Genomic DNA, 16035 nt, shown 5'->3' on the forward strand with positions numbered 1-16035 from the left:
CCCCCTGCAATCCCTACACAGATCTGGCTGGCACAAGGCACAAAACCACAGCTCGCCCCTATACACGAAGCCAAGCCAGAGCACAACTAAATGCAGCACAGCCATCTTCTCAGAAAAACTCTTCACAAGCTCAAGAGGTCAAGACACGAAAGCTTTAGCAACTAATCTACACTTAATGACCCACCCAGTGGTATTCAGAATATCACTCATGAAATCACCCAAGATATCCCTCAAGTAATTAAGGAACAAAAGAAGAAAAGGCACACTAATCTAGGAACTTCCTCTCTGCCCAGAACGTTGGAGGCTATACACCACACCCCTCAACAGTATTTATAGGAACTCAAACACCAGATTCTGCTCTGTTCCAGTAACAAGAAGCCGAAAGCACCAGCCTGAAGATGACGAGTGAGACCTCGTCGAAACGTCGCACAGACACCCCGACTCTTACACGGGAAGACACCCGAAGACACCAAAACCTGCATATATATATATATATATATATATATATATATATGTATGTATGTAAAAAGAATTACTTCAAAATCAGTTTATTTTATAACCACAAAAACACACTTATTTATAAAACATAAAAAGTACATGGTTAGCCCATTCTATTAAAAAAAAGGCATGATACATGTGTTAGTTGTGGTTTGCACGCTATGGCTTATTGAACCTACCGAGGTATAAAATGACTAAAATTCACTATGAATGGTCGGTGACCCTTTTCTGTTGCACTTAATACCATTTTTATACCTTATTTTGAAAAAGACAAAAATTAGCTTTATTTTGATACCCAAATAAGACCAATTGGTTGAAAAATAAGCGGAACAGGAGGTTCTTTTCCTAAACAGAAATTGCATTAGCCTAAATCAAGCAAAAATTGAAATGTTAAAAAAATTCTCCTGCGCCCAATTTTGGACCAAAAAAATCACAAAAAATTATTTGAGGTCATCTCATAAGTATCTACACCAAAAAAAAATAAAAAAAAAAAATTGAAGAAAATCTGAGTCGTGAGAGCATGGTTGAGTATTAAAATCAGGTGATTTGGCGTGGAATGACCCTTATATGTACTTTTGTTCTTGTGATCTATTTCTTAAAATAAACAATATCACAGTAAAGGTAAAGGTAAAGGGACCCCTGACCATTAGGACCAGTCGTGGCCGACTCTGGGGTTGCGGCACTCATCTCGCTTTATTGGCCGAGGGAGCCGGCGTACAGCTTCTGGGTCATGTGGCCAGCATGACTAAGCCGCTTCTGGCGAAACCAGAGCAGCGCACGGAAACACTGTTTACCTAGTGTTTATCTACTTGCACTTTGACGTGCTTTTGAACTGCTAGGTTGGCAGGAGCAGGGACCGAGCAACGGGAGCTCACTCCATCGCGGGGATTCGAACCGCCGACCTTCTGATCGGCAAGTCCTAGTCTCTGTGGTTTAACCCACAGTGCCACCCGCTTCCCTAATATCACAGTAGATAAAAGTAAATGTCAAGTGAAAAACAAGTAAAAGGTGATACATTTTTAATTTTGATGGACAGGATTATTTGATACATTTCTCTTTCTTCATTGGTCTCCTGTCAGTTTCCATTAAAGGGGAAACCTCCTTCTACACTTAATAATTAAAATTTATGTGAATAGATACCCAGGGTTATGTAGAGTGTATTTATTAAATTTATAGCCCAAATCTCCTCCCTAAAAGGTGCCCAGGGGAGCTAACAATATAAAATCAGATGAAACCCTATTCATTATAAAATCACAGAGCCTACGTGTACCCATCACCTCCCAAAAGTCTGGACAAATGTCCACCACAGAGAAACCCCTCTCACATATGCAGCCTCCTAGACATCCATAGCAGTGGTATTACAAGAAAGGTATATTCCTCTCATTGTAAAATGCAGTTTGAAACACATGGGGGAAAGTGTCCCTTCAAGAACATGGTTCCCAGGTCTAGGTCTGTACAGTGGTACCTCGGGTTAAGAACTTAATCTGTTCTGGAGGTCCGTTCTTAACCTGAAACTGTTCTTAACCTGAAGCACCACTTTAGCTAAAGGGGCCTCCCACTGCCACCACGCCTCTTGCCGCCGCCCAATTTCTGTTCTCATCCTGAAGCAAAGTTCTTAACCCAAGGTACTACGGGTTAGCGGAGTCAGTAACCTGAAGCGTCTGTAACCCGAGGTACCACTGTATTAGAATTATTTTAAGATGTTTTAATTGCTTGTTTGTGTTTGCCGCCCTGGGCTCCTTTGGGAAGAAGGGCAACATAAAAATGTTAATATGATTATTACTATTTAGGGCATCTTCAGTGCTTTTTTCAGGGAGTACTCAAGGGTATGCAGTACCAGCACCTCTTTTTTATTAAAAAAAAAAAGTGTGGCACTTACTGCAGTAACTTCAGGGTAAGCACAAGCACCTCTCTCCTTTTTTGGTTAAAAAGTGTGACATTAACTGTAACAACTTCATGGTGAGATACAGCACCTATTTTTCTAGAAAAAAGCACTAGGCATGATATACTAGTACCAACATTTTACATTTGCAATAAGATCCTCAATAAGGCTTTTTTTATGGTCTGCTGACATGGCAAATGGCTGGATTGTCTGCCCCCAAAGAGCCGTGTTATTTTATTTATTTCAATTTTTGTACAATACATTGCTATTACATCTGCAGATACACAACTGCACCTCTCCCCATATAGCCCATGTGTGGGTCTGGGCCATCTAAGAGACCAGAGGGCAAAGTTTTCTCTCACACCAGCAGCTTCTGATTTCCACACAGGCAGCAGACATTCCACCATGTGGGAAAAAGTAAAAGGGACATTACCACCGAGCCCAGCTTTTGAGAATCCATAGCTGCCCTTATCTTCATAGGCCCAGGACGGTCCCAGCAGCAACTATTATCATTACGAAAGAGCACTATGAGTTTGCAAAGCACCAGAGCCCTACCTAGAGGAGCTTACAACTTGGAATTCACTCCAGGAAAGAGGAGGAGGAAAGTTTCGTTGCTGTCCCTTGATCACAAACAAGTGTGATAAGAAACATTAGGAACTAGGTTTTACATAAGATCATAAGCGGAGCCTGCTGGATCAGGCCAATAGCCCACCTAGTCCTGTTCTCGCAGAAGCTAAGCAGGTGCTTATTATGGGGAAACCCGCAAGAAGGACTCGCCTCGCCTGAGGTTTCTAACAACTGGTATTCAGAAGTATTGCTGCCTCTGGCCGTGCAGGAAGGACATAGCCATTGTGGAAAAAAAGCATTGATCCTTATCACCCTCCATGAATGACCTAATCCTCTTTTGGAGACATCAGGGCTGGGACACACAGCTTCGCATTTAGGAGACTCTCGCTTGGGACACCCTCGTAACCCTCCGACTACAATCTCCCCGAAGTCTTACCCGCGCGGAATAACCGACCTTGGTTCCCTCAGGACGTTCCCCGTCCCTCAGCCTCCCCTCAACTCTCCCGCGGCGGAGCGAGCCCACCCCTCCACCCGCTCGCCCGCCTCAGCCCCACCGGCGCACCTGCGATATCCTCCGGGGCGGACGCCCCCACTTCCACGAGTGAGCTCCCGCCGCCGGCCGCCACAGCAGCGAAGCCAGCAGTAGTCTATGCCGCGGAGAAGCAGCCACACCGGGCGAGATGCCCGGTGCCGCCGCCGACAGAGCCCTCAGCGCCGCCATGTTGGCGAGCGCAGAGAGGTGGGGAAGAAGAGTCGCGGGCGCCGGAGGACAGGAAACGGAGCCGATGATAGAGAGAGAGGGGAAGGAGAGGCACCGGAAGTGGGTGGAACGCGTGGCTGGAGACAGAAGCCGCGCTGGGTCACCTCGGGCCCCTGGTAACGCATCTGCTTACCCGCAGGGTAGGATGTAGAGGTGTTGGAGAGGAGAACCATGGGTGCACAACCCTTATTTACTTTTATTCATTAATCCGGCTCTTCGGAGATCAAATAATAATAAGAAAAACGGATCCCAAATACTGTAGTTGGTTCCCAATGTAAGTGGCTAGAATTGCCTTTCTCCACCTTGGAAACCCAGACGTTGAGGAAGGGCAGTATATAAATGGAATAAACAAATAATAATAAAAGAAAGTGAAGTAGGGAAACCAAACTGGTTTCTTGCTGGAATCAGTAAAAAAACAACCAATAACCTCAGCAGTAACAAAAAATAAGTTTCTTAGGCACTGGGGAGGGGTAAGCTTATTTAAATGTCTCAGGACCACAATACCTCATGGGCCACCTTTCTCTACACGAACCTACCCAGACCCCGAGATCATCCTCTGAGACTTCTTCATAGTCCTCCTCTACAGGAAGCAATACAAGAACGGGCATTTTCTGCAGTGGCTTCCCATTTGTGGAACACACTCCCCAGGGAGATTTGGCTGGCACCTTCTACACTTTTAGGTGCCCGAAGCAAATGTTTTTCTTCAAGCAGGCCTTTGGCTGATTAACATCTAATGCCCTTTTAAATGTATTGTGGAAGGAGGAAGCTTACTAGTTTGTTTTTGTTATTTTAATTATATATTTTGTGTTTTTTATATTGTAATTTTATGTTATGAACTGCTCAGATCTACAGATGAAGGGTGGTATACAAATTTAGTGAAGAAGAAGACGAAGAAGTGATTTCTTAGTAAATATGGATAAAAGGGAGCTGGCAAAGGAAGGACAACAGGTGTCTAGAAAAACGCACCCCCTGGCTACTGAGTTCCTAAACGGCTGTATGACTGGAGGAAATTCAGTTGGTAAAGATATTTTCTTGTCCTTACACTTGCATACAAAGAGTAGTGATGGGGGAAGCTTCTCCTGATGAATTTCCACCTGTTGTGCAGTTGTTAAAGGTGTAGGAGCCCTGCTGGAGGTGCGTTGGGGAAGCTAGCAACTCAAGATAGCCAGTTCTTACTGAGATTAATTTTGAACCAGGTACAGCCTGAGCATTATACATATTTACTGAACCATAGGAATTACAATTTCTTTCTGTATCACAAGGCAGACTTTACCCCAGGGTTGCCCAACTTTTCCCACCAAGTGGACTGCAAGAGTACTTTGTTGCATGGGAGTAGCATAGCCAAAATTTGACACACACCTCTCCCCATGCTGCCTTTCCAAAGCTGGCTAAGCAAGACACTGGGCTTTGGGAAGGAGGTGGAAGGCTTTGCCAGGGTCCTAGACCGCTCCTATTTCCTTCCCAAGGTTGGGAAAGTGCAAACCAGGCTTTGGGAAGGAGGCTGAAGGACTTGAGGACCCTTTCAGGGTCCTCACAGCTCATTCACAAAGCCCAGCACCTCACTTACCTGACTTTGGAAAGGCAGCATCAGGGCTGCAGAGGAAGGCAGTCAAATTTAGCTGAGAGCTGCCAAAAAAAAAATAAAAATGCCTCAAGGGCTGTTTATTGTACCACCCTGCAATCTAACCAAAATCATACTTGACAGTGCTTGACCTGAATACTGCCACCTTCTGGAATATTGAAAATTAATCAAATGATTTACAAAGCAAACTACAATGGTGCCTCAGGTTACATACGCTTCAGGTTACATATGCTTCAGGTTACAGACTCCGCTAACCCAGAAATAGTGCTTCAGGTTAAGAACTTTGCTTCAGGATGAGAACAGAAATCGTGCTCCGGCGGCAGCACGAGGCCCCATTAGCTAAAGTGGTGCTTCAGATTAAGAACAGTTTCAGGTTAAGAACAGACCTCCAGAGGGAATTAAGTTCTTTTTTTTTTTTTTTGAAAATAATATTTATTACTTTTCCAGCAATTTAAACACAACACTACAAAAAAAATACACAATACAATACAAAAAACTACATAACACTGACACAATAAACTAACATAGCCAAACAAAAACAGTTTAAAACATATCAAACAATTTCAATATCTTTCATTCACTTATTTCCATGACCTCCTCACACCTCCCTTTTTGTATTCCACTTCTGTTAATTGTTTCAGCAATTCCTTTCCATCTTCCTCTGTTTTCTATCCTATAATTATCTTAACACATTCTAACCTTATTTTTCCTTTAATATTCTATTAATCTATTTATACTTAATTCCTTATAACATTTCTACTAAAGCCATATAACTTCATTCCAACATTCATTAATTTTACAGTATTTCTGTAAATAGTCTTTAAACTTTTTCCAGTCTTCTTCCACCAACTCTTCTCCCTGGTCTCAGATTCTGCCAGTCATTTCCGCCAGTTCCATATAGTCCATCAACTTCATCTGCCATTCTTCCCTGGTGGGTAAATCTTGTGTCTTCCAATACTTCGCGATGAGTATTCTTGCTGCTGTTGTTGCATACATAAAGAAGTTCTATCCTTCTTTAGCACCAATTGGCCGACCATGCCTAGGAGAAAGGCCTCTGGTTTCTTCAGGAAGGTATATTTGAATACCTTTTTCATTTCGTTATAAATCATCTCCCAGAATGTCTTAATCCTTGGGCATGTCCACCAAAGGTGAAAGAATGTACCTTCAGTCTCATTACATTTCCAACATTTATTGTCAGGCAAATGGTAAATTTTTTCAAGTTTGACTGGTGTCATGTACCACCTATAAATCATTTTCATTAAATTTTCTCTTAGGGCATTACATGCCGTGAATTTCATACCTGTGGTCCATAACTGTTCCCAGTCAGCCATCATTATGTTATGTCCATCATCTTGTGCCCATTTAATCATAGCTGATTTCACCATTTCATCCTGGGTGTTCCATTTCAACAGCAAGTTATACATTCTTGACAAATTCTTGATTTTTTGATCTAACAATTCTGTTTCCAATTTTGATTTTTCCACCTAGAAACCAACTTTTTTGTCCAAATTGTATGCCTCCATTATTTGGTAATAATGGAGCCAATCTCGCACTTTGTTTTTCAATTTTTCAAAGCTCTGCAATTTTATTCTGTCTCCATCTTGTTCCAGAATTTCCCAATATTTCGGCCATTTGGCCTCCATATTGAGTTTTTTCTGTGCCTTCGCTTCCATTGGTGACAACCATCTTGGGGTTTTCTTTTCTAACAAATCCTTATATCTTATCCAAACATTAAACAATGCTTTTCTAACAATATGATTTTTAAACGCTTTATGTGCTTTTACCTTATCGTACCACAAATATGCATGCCAGCCAAATGCATTATTGAAACCTTCTAGAGCCAACACTTCATTGTTTTCAAGAAGCAGCCATTCTCTCAGCCAGCAAAAAGCAGCTGATTCATAATAAAGTTTAAGGTCTAGCAGGGCAAATCCACCTCTTTCTTTGGCATCAGTTAATATCTTAAATTTTATTCGAGGCTTCTTGCCCTGCCAAACAAATCTGGAAATAGCTTTCTGCCACTTCTTGAAACAATCCATCTTATCCAAAATTTGCAATGTTTGAAACAAAAACAGCATCCTTGGCAACACATTCATTTTTATCACAGCAATTCGGCCTAATAATGATAACTTTAAATTTGTCCATACTTCTAAATCCTTTTTCACTTCAATCCAACATTTTTCATAATTATCCTTAAATAAATTCACATTTTTGGCAGTCATGTTAACCCCTAAATATTTCACTTTCTTAACCAATGTTAGTCCTGTCTCCTCCTGAAACTTCTCTCTCTCATTCACAGTTAAGTTTTTCTCTAAAACCTTAGTTTTTATCTTATTAAACTTAAAACCCGCTACCTGTCCAAATTCTTGAATCAGTTCCAGTACCCTTTTAGTACTAGATTCTGGTTCCTGTAAAGTCAATACTAAGTCATCAGCAAATGCTTTTAGTTTTTACTGTTTAGCTCCCACTTGTATACCTTTAACCTCTTGGTCCTTTCTAATCATATTTAACAAAACCTCAAGGACCAATATAAAGAGCAATGGAGAAATTGGGCAACCTTGTTGTGTCCCTTTCTCAATCTTAAACTCTTCTGTCACTACATTGTTCTCAATTAATTTTGCCTTTTGTTCTGAATAAATTGCACATATACCATTTTCAAAACCTTGACCTACCCCCATCCCCCGTAGATTCTTCTTCATAAAACTCCAATAAATGTTGTCAAAGGTTTTCTCTGCATCCACAAATATCAAGACTGCCTTAGTATTGATATTCACTTGTAGTTCTTCTAGAATATTAATTATATTCATTGTGTTGTCAGACAAATGTCTGCCCGGGAGAAAGCCCGCTTGGTCTTTCTGAATTTCTTCTACTAACACCTTTTTAAATCTTTTAGCCAAAATATCTGCAAAAAAATTGTAATCCACATTAAGCAGCGATATAGGGCGGTAGTTCTTGAGCTGTGTCTTTTCAGTCTCTGTTTTCGGTATAAGTGTAATGTAAGCTTCCTTCTACGACTCTGGTGCCTTTCTCCCTTCCAATATTTCATTGCAGACTTCCTTCAATTGTTGTATTAACCATTCTTTCAAAGATCTGTAATATCTTGAAGTCAAACCATCTGGTCCTGGAGATTTACCTAATTGCATGTTCTGGATGGCCCCTTCCACCTCCTGATCTGTTATTTTGTAATTCAACATTAGCTGTTTTTCCTGAGAGATTTTGTGTAGTCCATTTATTTTCAAAAATCGATCAATGTCCATTTCTTTCTGCTTCTCCTGTGTATAAAGTTGTTTGAAATACCTCTGAAAACACTTCCTGATCTCCACTGGAATTAAGTTCTAACCCGAGGTACCACTGTACATTTTACAAATCCATTATTGTACAAGCAATTTTGGCATATAAGGAGTATTTATATTAATAAACAATAATAACTTTATCACAAAATACATTTTTAGTCAATAGTTAAAAAGTAATATTTGAAATTGTGTCTTATATGTTTTTAGCTTTCTGTGTTTTATCTGTGCTGTTTTAATTTATATAAGCTACCTTGATTTCTGGTCGGGGGTAAAGGGGGATATAAATAACTATAGCAAAAATAAGATATCCATTCACTTAGTCCAGGGATTGGCAAACTAAGGTCTGCGGGCTAGATCAGCCCCACCTAGTTTGTAAATCCGGCCTACACCACGAAGCTGGAACCCGCCACAAAGCCGAGACTCCCAGCAATGGTGGCGGAAGAGGTCGAGCGGCGGCGGCTCTGCCATTCAATCACTGCGCCTGGTTTACCTCAGCGCAGCACGGGGACATCTCTGCCAATCAAACGCTGTACCTGGTTTACCTCAGTGGCGTTTGATTGGCAGAGATGTCCCCACGCTGCACTGAGGCAAACCAGGCGCAGTGATTGAATGGCAGAGCCGCTGCCGCTCAGCCTCTTCCTCCTGTCGCAAGGAGGCAAGGCAGGGCCACCGATGGCTCCGGCTCCTCCCGCCTCGCCACCTCTGGAAGTCTGCTTTCCGTTCCGCACCAGCTTCCACCTGTGCTGCCAGGAGAAGCCACGTCTTGGTGAGTAGCCGCACCTTGCCCTGCTGTTGGATGCACAGACACTAAGAGTCCTAAAGACGCGCTTATTTGTAAGTAAGTCACAATCGTATCAAGGCCACTTGTTCAGTGCCTGAAGAACTGCTCAAGCCCACTGAGATGAAATGCATTATGGATCGCGCCCCTGGGAAGGTAAGTGCTGTGGCTGGCCCCCCTTGCCTCTTCTTCCAGCTCTCCACACACCCACCCACCATGCCACTTCTCCGGCCCACTACAAGGTGGACAGTGGATTGGCCCATGGCTAAAAATTTTTGCCAACCCCTGACTTAGTCCTATCGGCTAAGAGTGTTTCAAATGAAAAAGTCACTAGGAGGCCCATTGCAGTTTCTACAAAAAGAAGATTGTTCTTTGCTTCTTTGTTTAATTATTTACTTTTTAAAGATTTCTCTTCCTTCCAGCTAAAGCTACCTAACTGACTAATAAAATTAGTACTAAACAATTAAAATTAAATTAAAGCAATAAAATATTTTAAAGCGGAAATATAAAATAAAACAGCAGTGAAAACAACAATAAAAAGCAGAAGAAGAAAAATAATAAAACCAATTCTCCATTAATGACTGTGATGAAAGGCCTAGAACCTCGCCTCCTAAAAGCCAAGAAAACATCTATCTGAGAACCTTCCAGTCAAGAAGGCACAAGACTTCTGCATTCCACACTGCTAGGATATTTGGTTGTTATTGTTAAAACCTTTAATGGTTGTTGTAGAAGATCACATTTGGCAAGTGGTCACTCCAATGAAGTGAAGAGCTGCAGAGATATCCCTCTCCTGGTAAAACCCAGCCTTGGAAAGAGAGGTACTATGGCAGAAGATTATGGAAAGCTAGGCAGTGAAAGGGCACATTCAGCCCCAATGGGCAGACCAGGAGGTATCTAGGCAGAAATTATTGTGTGACTGTTGTAGGTGGGGAGGCAAGGCCAGTTGCCTCTCAATCTCATACCTCTATAGCAGGCATAGGCAGTCTTTTTTATTAGGAATTTCAACATATTAATTTTAACAAAGATACATCATCCACACTATCCCCCCCCATTCCCCCCCCCAGACAGAAAGCCACCCTCCCACCCCACCCCCCGACTTCTCTCAGCTCCTTTCTCTGGTTTCTCAACACATATTTTTATCTGCATGTTATAAAATTGTAAAAATCCTCAGTTTGTCTATCTATATATTACCAATAAAGATTTTGTGAATGTTTATTCAAAACCTGCCAAAGAGTCCAGTTCGTTTCGTTGTTTCTTCAAATATTTTGTAAAAGGTTCCCATTCATCTTTAAAGTCACTGTTATCCTTGTCACGTAGTTTGTATGTCAGTTTTGCCAATTCCGCATAATCTATCAGTTTTTCTTGCCACGGTTCTTTTGTCGGGATTTCTTCATTCTTCCATCCTTGTGCTCTTGCTGCCGTTGTTACTTACATAAAAATATTTTTTAATTTCTTTGGCAGGTCTTTTCCCACAATCCCTAACAGAAAAGCTTCAGGTTTTTTCACAAATGTTAAATGAAACATTTTCTTTAACTCATTATATATCATTTCCCAAAACATTTTAACTTTACTGCAATCCCACCACATATGATAAAAAGTCCCTTCTTTTTCCTTGCATTTCCAACATAGGTTTGAGCCCGTTTTATACATTTTCCCTAATTGTACTGGTGTTATGTACCACCTATACATCATTTTCATGTAGTTTTCTTTCAGTAAAGAACAATCTGTAATTTTAAAGTCAATTTTCCATAACCTTTCCCAGTCTTCCAACATAATATTGTGGGCATAGACAGTCTTAGCCCTCCAGATGTTTTGGGACTACAACTCCCACCATCCCTAGCTAACAGGACCAGTAGTCAGGGATGATGGGAGGAGTTGTCCCAAAACATCTGGAGGGCCAAGTTTGCTTATGCCTGCTCTACAGAAGCAAGTTCCCAATATTCCATCCCCCTGTGGAGTAACAAAGAAACAATGGCTTTTGCTGCCAAGAAAACATCCATAGGACTATAAGCCTAATTACAGGCGTATCTCATTTTATTGTGCTTTGCAGATATTGCTGCTTATAAGGATGTGGGTGCCGCTGCAGGCAGCCCAGTTGCTTGAAAGCCCACCCTCCACCGCTACCCCTCTTCTGGCCAAAGGAGTGGAGCTGGCTAGGGCTGGAGCCAGGTTTCCCCCCTCCTGCCTCTGCGGCCAAGGGGATGTGGCTTAATAGACTATAAGCACAACACTTATATGCACTAGGAAACCAAAACAAATTGTGTGACTCACTTTATTGTGATATTTGCTTTCTTGTGGTCGAACTGAACACAATATCTCTGAGATATGCCTGTACAGTGGTGCCTCGCAAGACGAAATTAATTCGTTCCGCAAGTCTCTTCGTCTTGCGGTTTTTTCATCTTGCGATGCACGGTTTCCCATAGGAATGCATTGAAAATCAATTAATGCGTTCCTAGGGAAACCGCCTTCAGACCAGGTCCGGGGACAGTCTGTCCCCGGACCTCTTCTGAAGGCTGGGGGGGGGGGGAAACAAGGGCTTTTCTTCCCACCCCCAGCATTTTAAAAAACCCTGGGACAGCGGAGGACTTCTCCGCTGTCCGGGCAATCTTAAAATGCTGGTGGGCGGCATTTTAAAATCGCCCCGGGACAGCAGAGGACTTCTCCACTGTCCGGGGCGATTTAAAAGCCCCTGGGAAGGCAGGCAGGGGGGACAAAGACTTTTGCCCCCCGCCAGCCTTCAGAAGGTGTTCCCGCCCCCCCGCCCCGCTTCGGAGCACCGTTCTGAAGCGGGGCGGTGGGGGAAGGTGTTCCCGCCCCCCCGCCCCGCTTCGGAGCACCGGGAGAAGCGATCTCCCCGCAGCCGCTTGCTTCAAAAGAGGTCCGGGGGCAGCGGGAAGCGCTTCCCGCTGCCCCCGGACCTCTTTTGAAGCAAGCGGCTGCGGAGAGAAGCGATCCGCTTGCTTCAAAAGAGGTCCGGGGGCAGCCCCCGGACCTCTTTTGAAGCAAGGGGCGGTGGGGAGAAGCGATCTCCCCGCCGCCCCTTGCTTCAAAAGAGAAGACCCGCTGTCCCCGAGGCAAGCTTCATTTTGCGAAGCAAGCCCATAGGGAAATTCGTCTTGGGAGGCAACTCGAAAATGAAAAAACCTTTCGTTTTGCGAGTTTTTCGTCTCGCGAGGCGTTCGTCTTGCGGGGTACCACTGTACTGCTTTCATGTGTCTTTGACCCTCTCGTCCACCGTTTGCACACCATGTAAATTCTGTTAACACAGTCAAATGTATGCTCTAGCCAGCATAGGCTTTACATTATGAAAACAGCCCTGGTACTAAAGTGGTCAGAATGAAATTCAGAGCCATAATTTTGTTTGCTCTCTTCTTAGTAGTATATTTCCCAGGGCCAAATTGCACAAGACGTTGGTTATGTGTTTAAATAAGTGAGCTTAACCTTTACTCTCTTATTCTGGAGAGAGGAACTGCAAAGCTGCAATTCAGAACATGCTACCAACCTGGCTGCTTACCCCACCCTGCCCCAAAGGGTAGTTTACTACAAGCAGCACGTCCATGGACAAATAACATCTTGTGAAGCTGGGCCCTTGACTGGTAATGCACAGTATAACATAAAATCCTTGCTGGTTCAAAGGACTTAACTGATCCAGTCAGTGTATTATTTCCCAGAATGGCCAACCAGATGCCTCTGGGAAGGCCACAAGAAGACATGAACTCAACAGCACTCCCTTCCTTCTAAGCAATCCACCTCAGAGCATGGAGGTAATATACAGCCATCATGACCAATGGCTATTGATAGCCTTATCCATATATTTATCTAATCCTAGTTTAAGCCATCAGTGCAGACATTCCCTATGCAGTGGTCATAAGCATAAGATGATGCCTGCTGGATAAACCAAAAGACTTGTCTTGTCTAGTGCCTGATTTCCCATTGTGGCTTATGGGAAGCCCTCAAGTAGCACACGGAGATATCACATCATCATTCTCCTGCTTGTGATCCCCAGCAACAGGCATGCTGCCTCCGATACCGGAGGTAGCATATAACCATCATGACTAGTAGTCATTTGGAATCCTTTGTAAACTCTTATGTGAGAATATTGTAAGACCTCAAGGACAATATCCTGATATTTATAAATATAACAAATCCATTAAAAAATGTTACCTGTTACCACCCTCCAACACTTAACAAGAATTTCCCCCCAAGGATTGTAAATAAAGCCCGGTTTCTACTTTGTGTGTACACGTTGAAGTGTATGTTCTAGTTTAATATTTATTTATTTTAATGACTATTGCCTTAAATAGTCATCCTTTGTGAATATTATCAGTATTTACACCACAAAGGTATATTGCCATTTCACCACTCTTAACTGTCATGGCTTCCCCAGTAGGAGGCGCAGGCCCTCCAAGTGTCCCTATTTATCAGAGATTTAGTGAAGCTGTCCTGGTTTCTGATTTGATCCTGGAATGTCCCGCTTTTCCTTAGGATGTCCCTATTTCTATTGGAGAAATGCTTGAGGGTATGAAGTTACCCAGCCCACCAGCTGTCTGAAGACAATCCTGTATAGGGAGGTTTTTTTTATGTTTAATGTTTTCTTGTGTTTTTATATATGTTGGAAGCTGCCCGGAGTGCTGGGGCAACCCGGAAAGATGTGTGGGGTATAAATAGTAAAATTATCATTATGGAATGGGACGTCCTTATTTTAATTGGAGAAATGTTGGAGGGTATGGGAGGTGTAGCATGCTACGGGTTCTGAGCTGGAGTTCCCACGAGTGAAAGGAAAATATGAAGAAGAGCTGCGGAAGGGACATGGAAGAGATTTGAAGGCCTCGGATATAAGATCACCAGGTTAATGTGCCAGACTAATGGGATAAAAAGGACTGACAATCCCGGGACCGGGGGGAGGGGACGCTGGAAGAAGATTGGATTGTTTTTATTCTCTTTTTTATCATCAGAAATGTTTTATGAACGTTGGAAAAATGTTGAAATTAAATTACTTGGCTCTTGTAAAAATGTTTAAAGAATTAGGTAAAAAGGTAATGGTTATGAGAAGCTGGTAAAAATAAGATTTAAGTCTTAAGTTTTAAGGTTTTCTATAAGATAAGATGAAAATAGAGTAAGGTAATGTAATGACAGAATATTATGAATTATGGAAAGGATTTGCTGTGACAATTATTAATCAAGATACAAGAGATGGGAGGAGGAGGAGGTCATGGAAAGAAGGTAATGAAAGTGGAGAATTTGAAAATGATGGTTTTATTTTTTTTATTTTTCTGTTTTTGTCTTTTTTCTTTGTAATTTTGTCTTTTTTCTTTGTAATTTTAAAAAATTCTTTTTTCAATAAATATCATTAAAAAAAAAATTAGCATGCTACGGGTTCTGAATGAACTCTCAAAGCTGCCTCCCCTAAACCTGCCACTCTCCAGACGCTAGTAGACTCCAACCCCCATCAGCCCAGTTGTAGTTGAACAATGTCTCGAAGGCACCTGGGAGGAGACGGATACTTAAGTGCAGCCTTCCATAACCTGGTGCCCTCCAGATGTTTGGGCTTCTATCAGCCACAGCCAGCACGACCACATTTCCATCAGCCCTACTATCATATATAGCTGTTGCTATGTACTGAGTTGAATAGGATCCAAACTGCAGCAGTCTGATTGGTCCTAGAACAATAGGATCCAAAATGCAGCAGTCTGATTGGTCCTAGAACAATGCAGCAGTATGATTGGTCGGCAGGAGCCACCCAATCCAGCTTCAGATAGAAGTGAATCCACAACCTGATTGGCCTATAGGAGAATTCCGGAATTAGCCAATCACGTGCAGCCCATTGTGTAAATAATGTAGGGACTTTCATTCCCTCCTCACCACTATGAGCTGAATAAAGAGCATGAAATCCACTCTCGACTCTGAGTATATTTCACTGGCGACGAAGGTGGGCTCCTGCTAAGCTGACTGCCACACACAGCACCGCAGCACCGCCACCTGCCATACCGCTGCCTCGCACCGTGTATCCAGGCTTCAGCTCTGGGACCCAAGGAACTCAGAATGGCAACCGACAGCAGCTTCTCGCCATTCAACCCAGCATCCGGAGACTGGGAAGCGTATGCCTCCCGTTTCACCTTCTTCCTAGAAGCCAAAGGGGTCACCGACGAAGAAGATGCCAAGAAGAGGGCAATATTCTTCAGCGTCTGTGGAGAGGAGATGTTTGAAATCGTCCGGGCTCTCCTTGCGCCTGAAGACGTCGCTACTGTTCCATACAAAACAATAATGGAACGGCAGAAGGGGCACTTTTCGCCGCAGCCCTCAGTGGTGGCTCGTCGAAATGCCTTCTACGCAAAGCGGCAAGCCCCTGGGGAAACCATAACTGGGTTTGTGACCTCTCTCCGCCAAGCCGCCTGGTTCTGCAACTTCTCAGAATTGGAGAACATGCTTTGTGACCGCCTCGTCGGTGGCCTGAAGGATGAGAAGCTGCAACAATGCCTCTACGCTAAGAAGGACCTAGCATTCCAGGTCGCCCAGGAGGAGGCCCTGGCAACAGAAGCTGCCGAGAGGTCAACGCAAGAGGCACGGCCGAGCCTGTCGCCCCAACCAAGGGTCCACCACGAAGACCTCACCGACGACTCAGGATCTGACAGGGAGGAGGTGCACTTAGTACAGCAGCGCACTCAAGCAGCACAC

The 16035-nt window shown here is 43.2% G+C and overlaps 1 protein-coding gene across 1 annotated transcript in view; it reads right to left on the bottom strand.

Moving 5' to 3' along the window:
- ABCB7 (ATP binding cassette subfamily B member 7) overlaps positions 1-3710 on the bottom strand; it is a 53018-nt gene extending 49308 nt beyond the window's left edge. Inside the window, exon 1 of the mRNA XM_082208251.1 lies at positions 3510-3710. Coding sequence (XP_082064377.1) covers positions 3510-3668 — 159 coding nt within the window. The 5' untranslated portion in view covers positions 3669-3710. The remainder of the gene's footprint in view (positions 1-3509) is intronic.
- Positions 3711-16035: the final 12325 nt, after the last annotated feature.

The sequence above is a fragment of the Podarcis vaucheri genome, assembly GCF_965113315.1.
Source record: "Podarcis vaucheri genome assembly, chromosome: Z".
Taxonomy (NCBI): Eukaryota; Metazoa; Chordata; class Lepidosauria; order Squamata; family Lacertidae; genus Podarcis; species Podarcis vaucheri.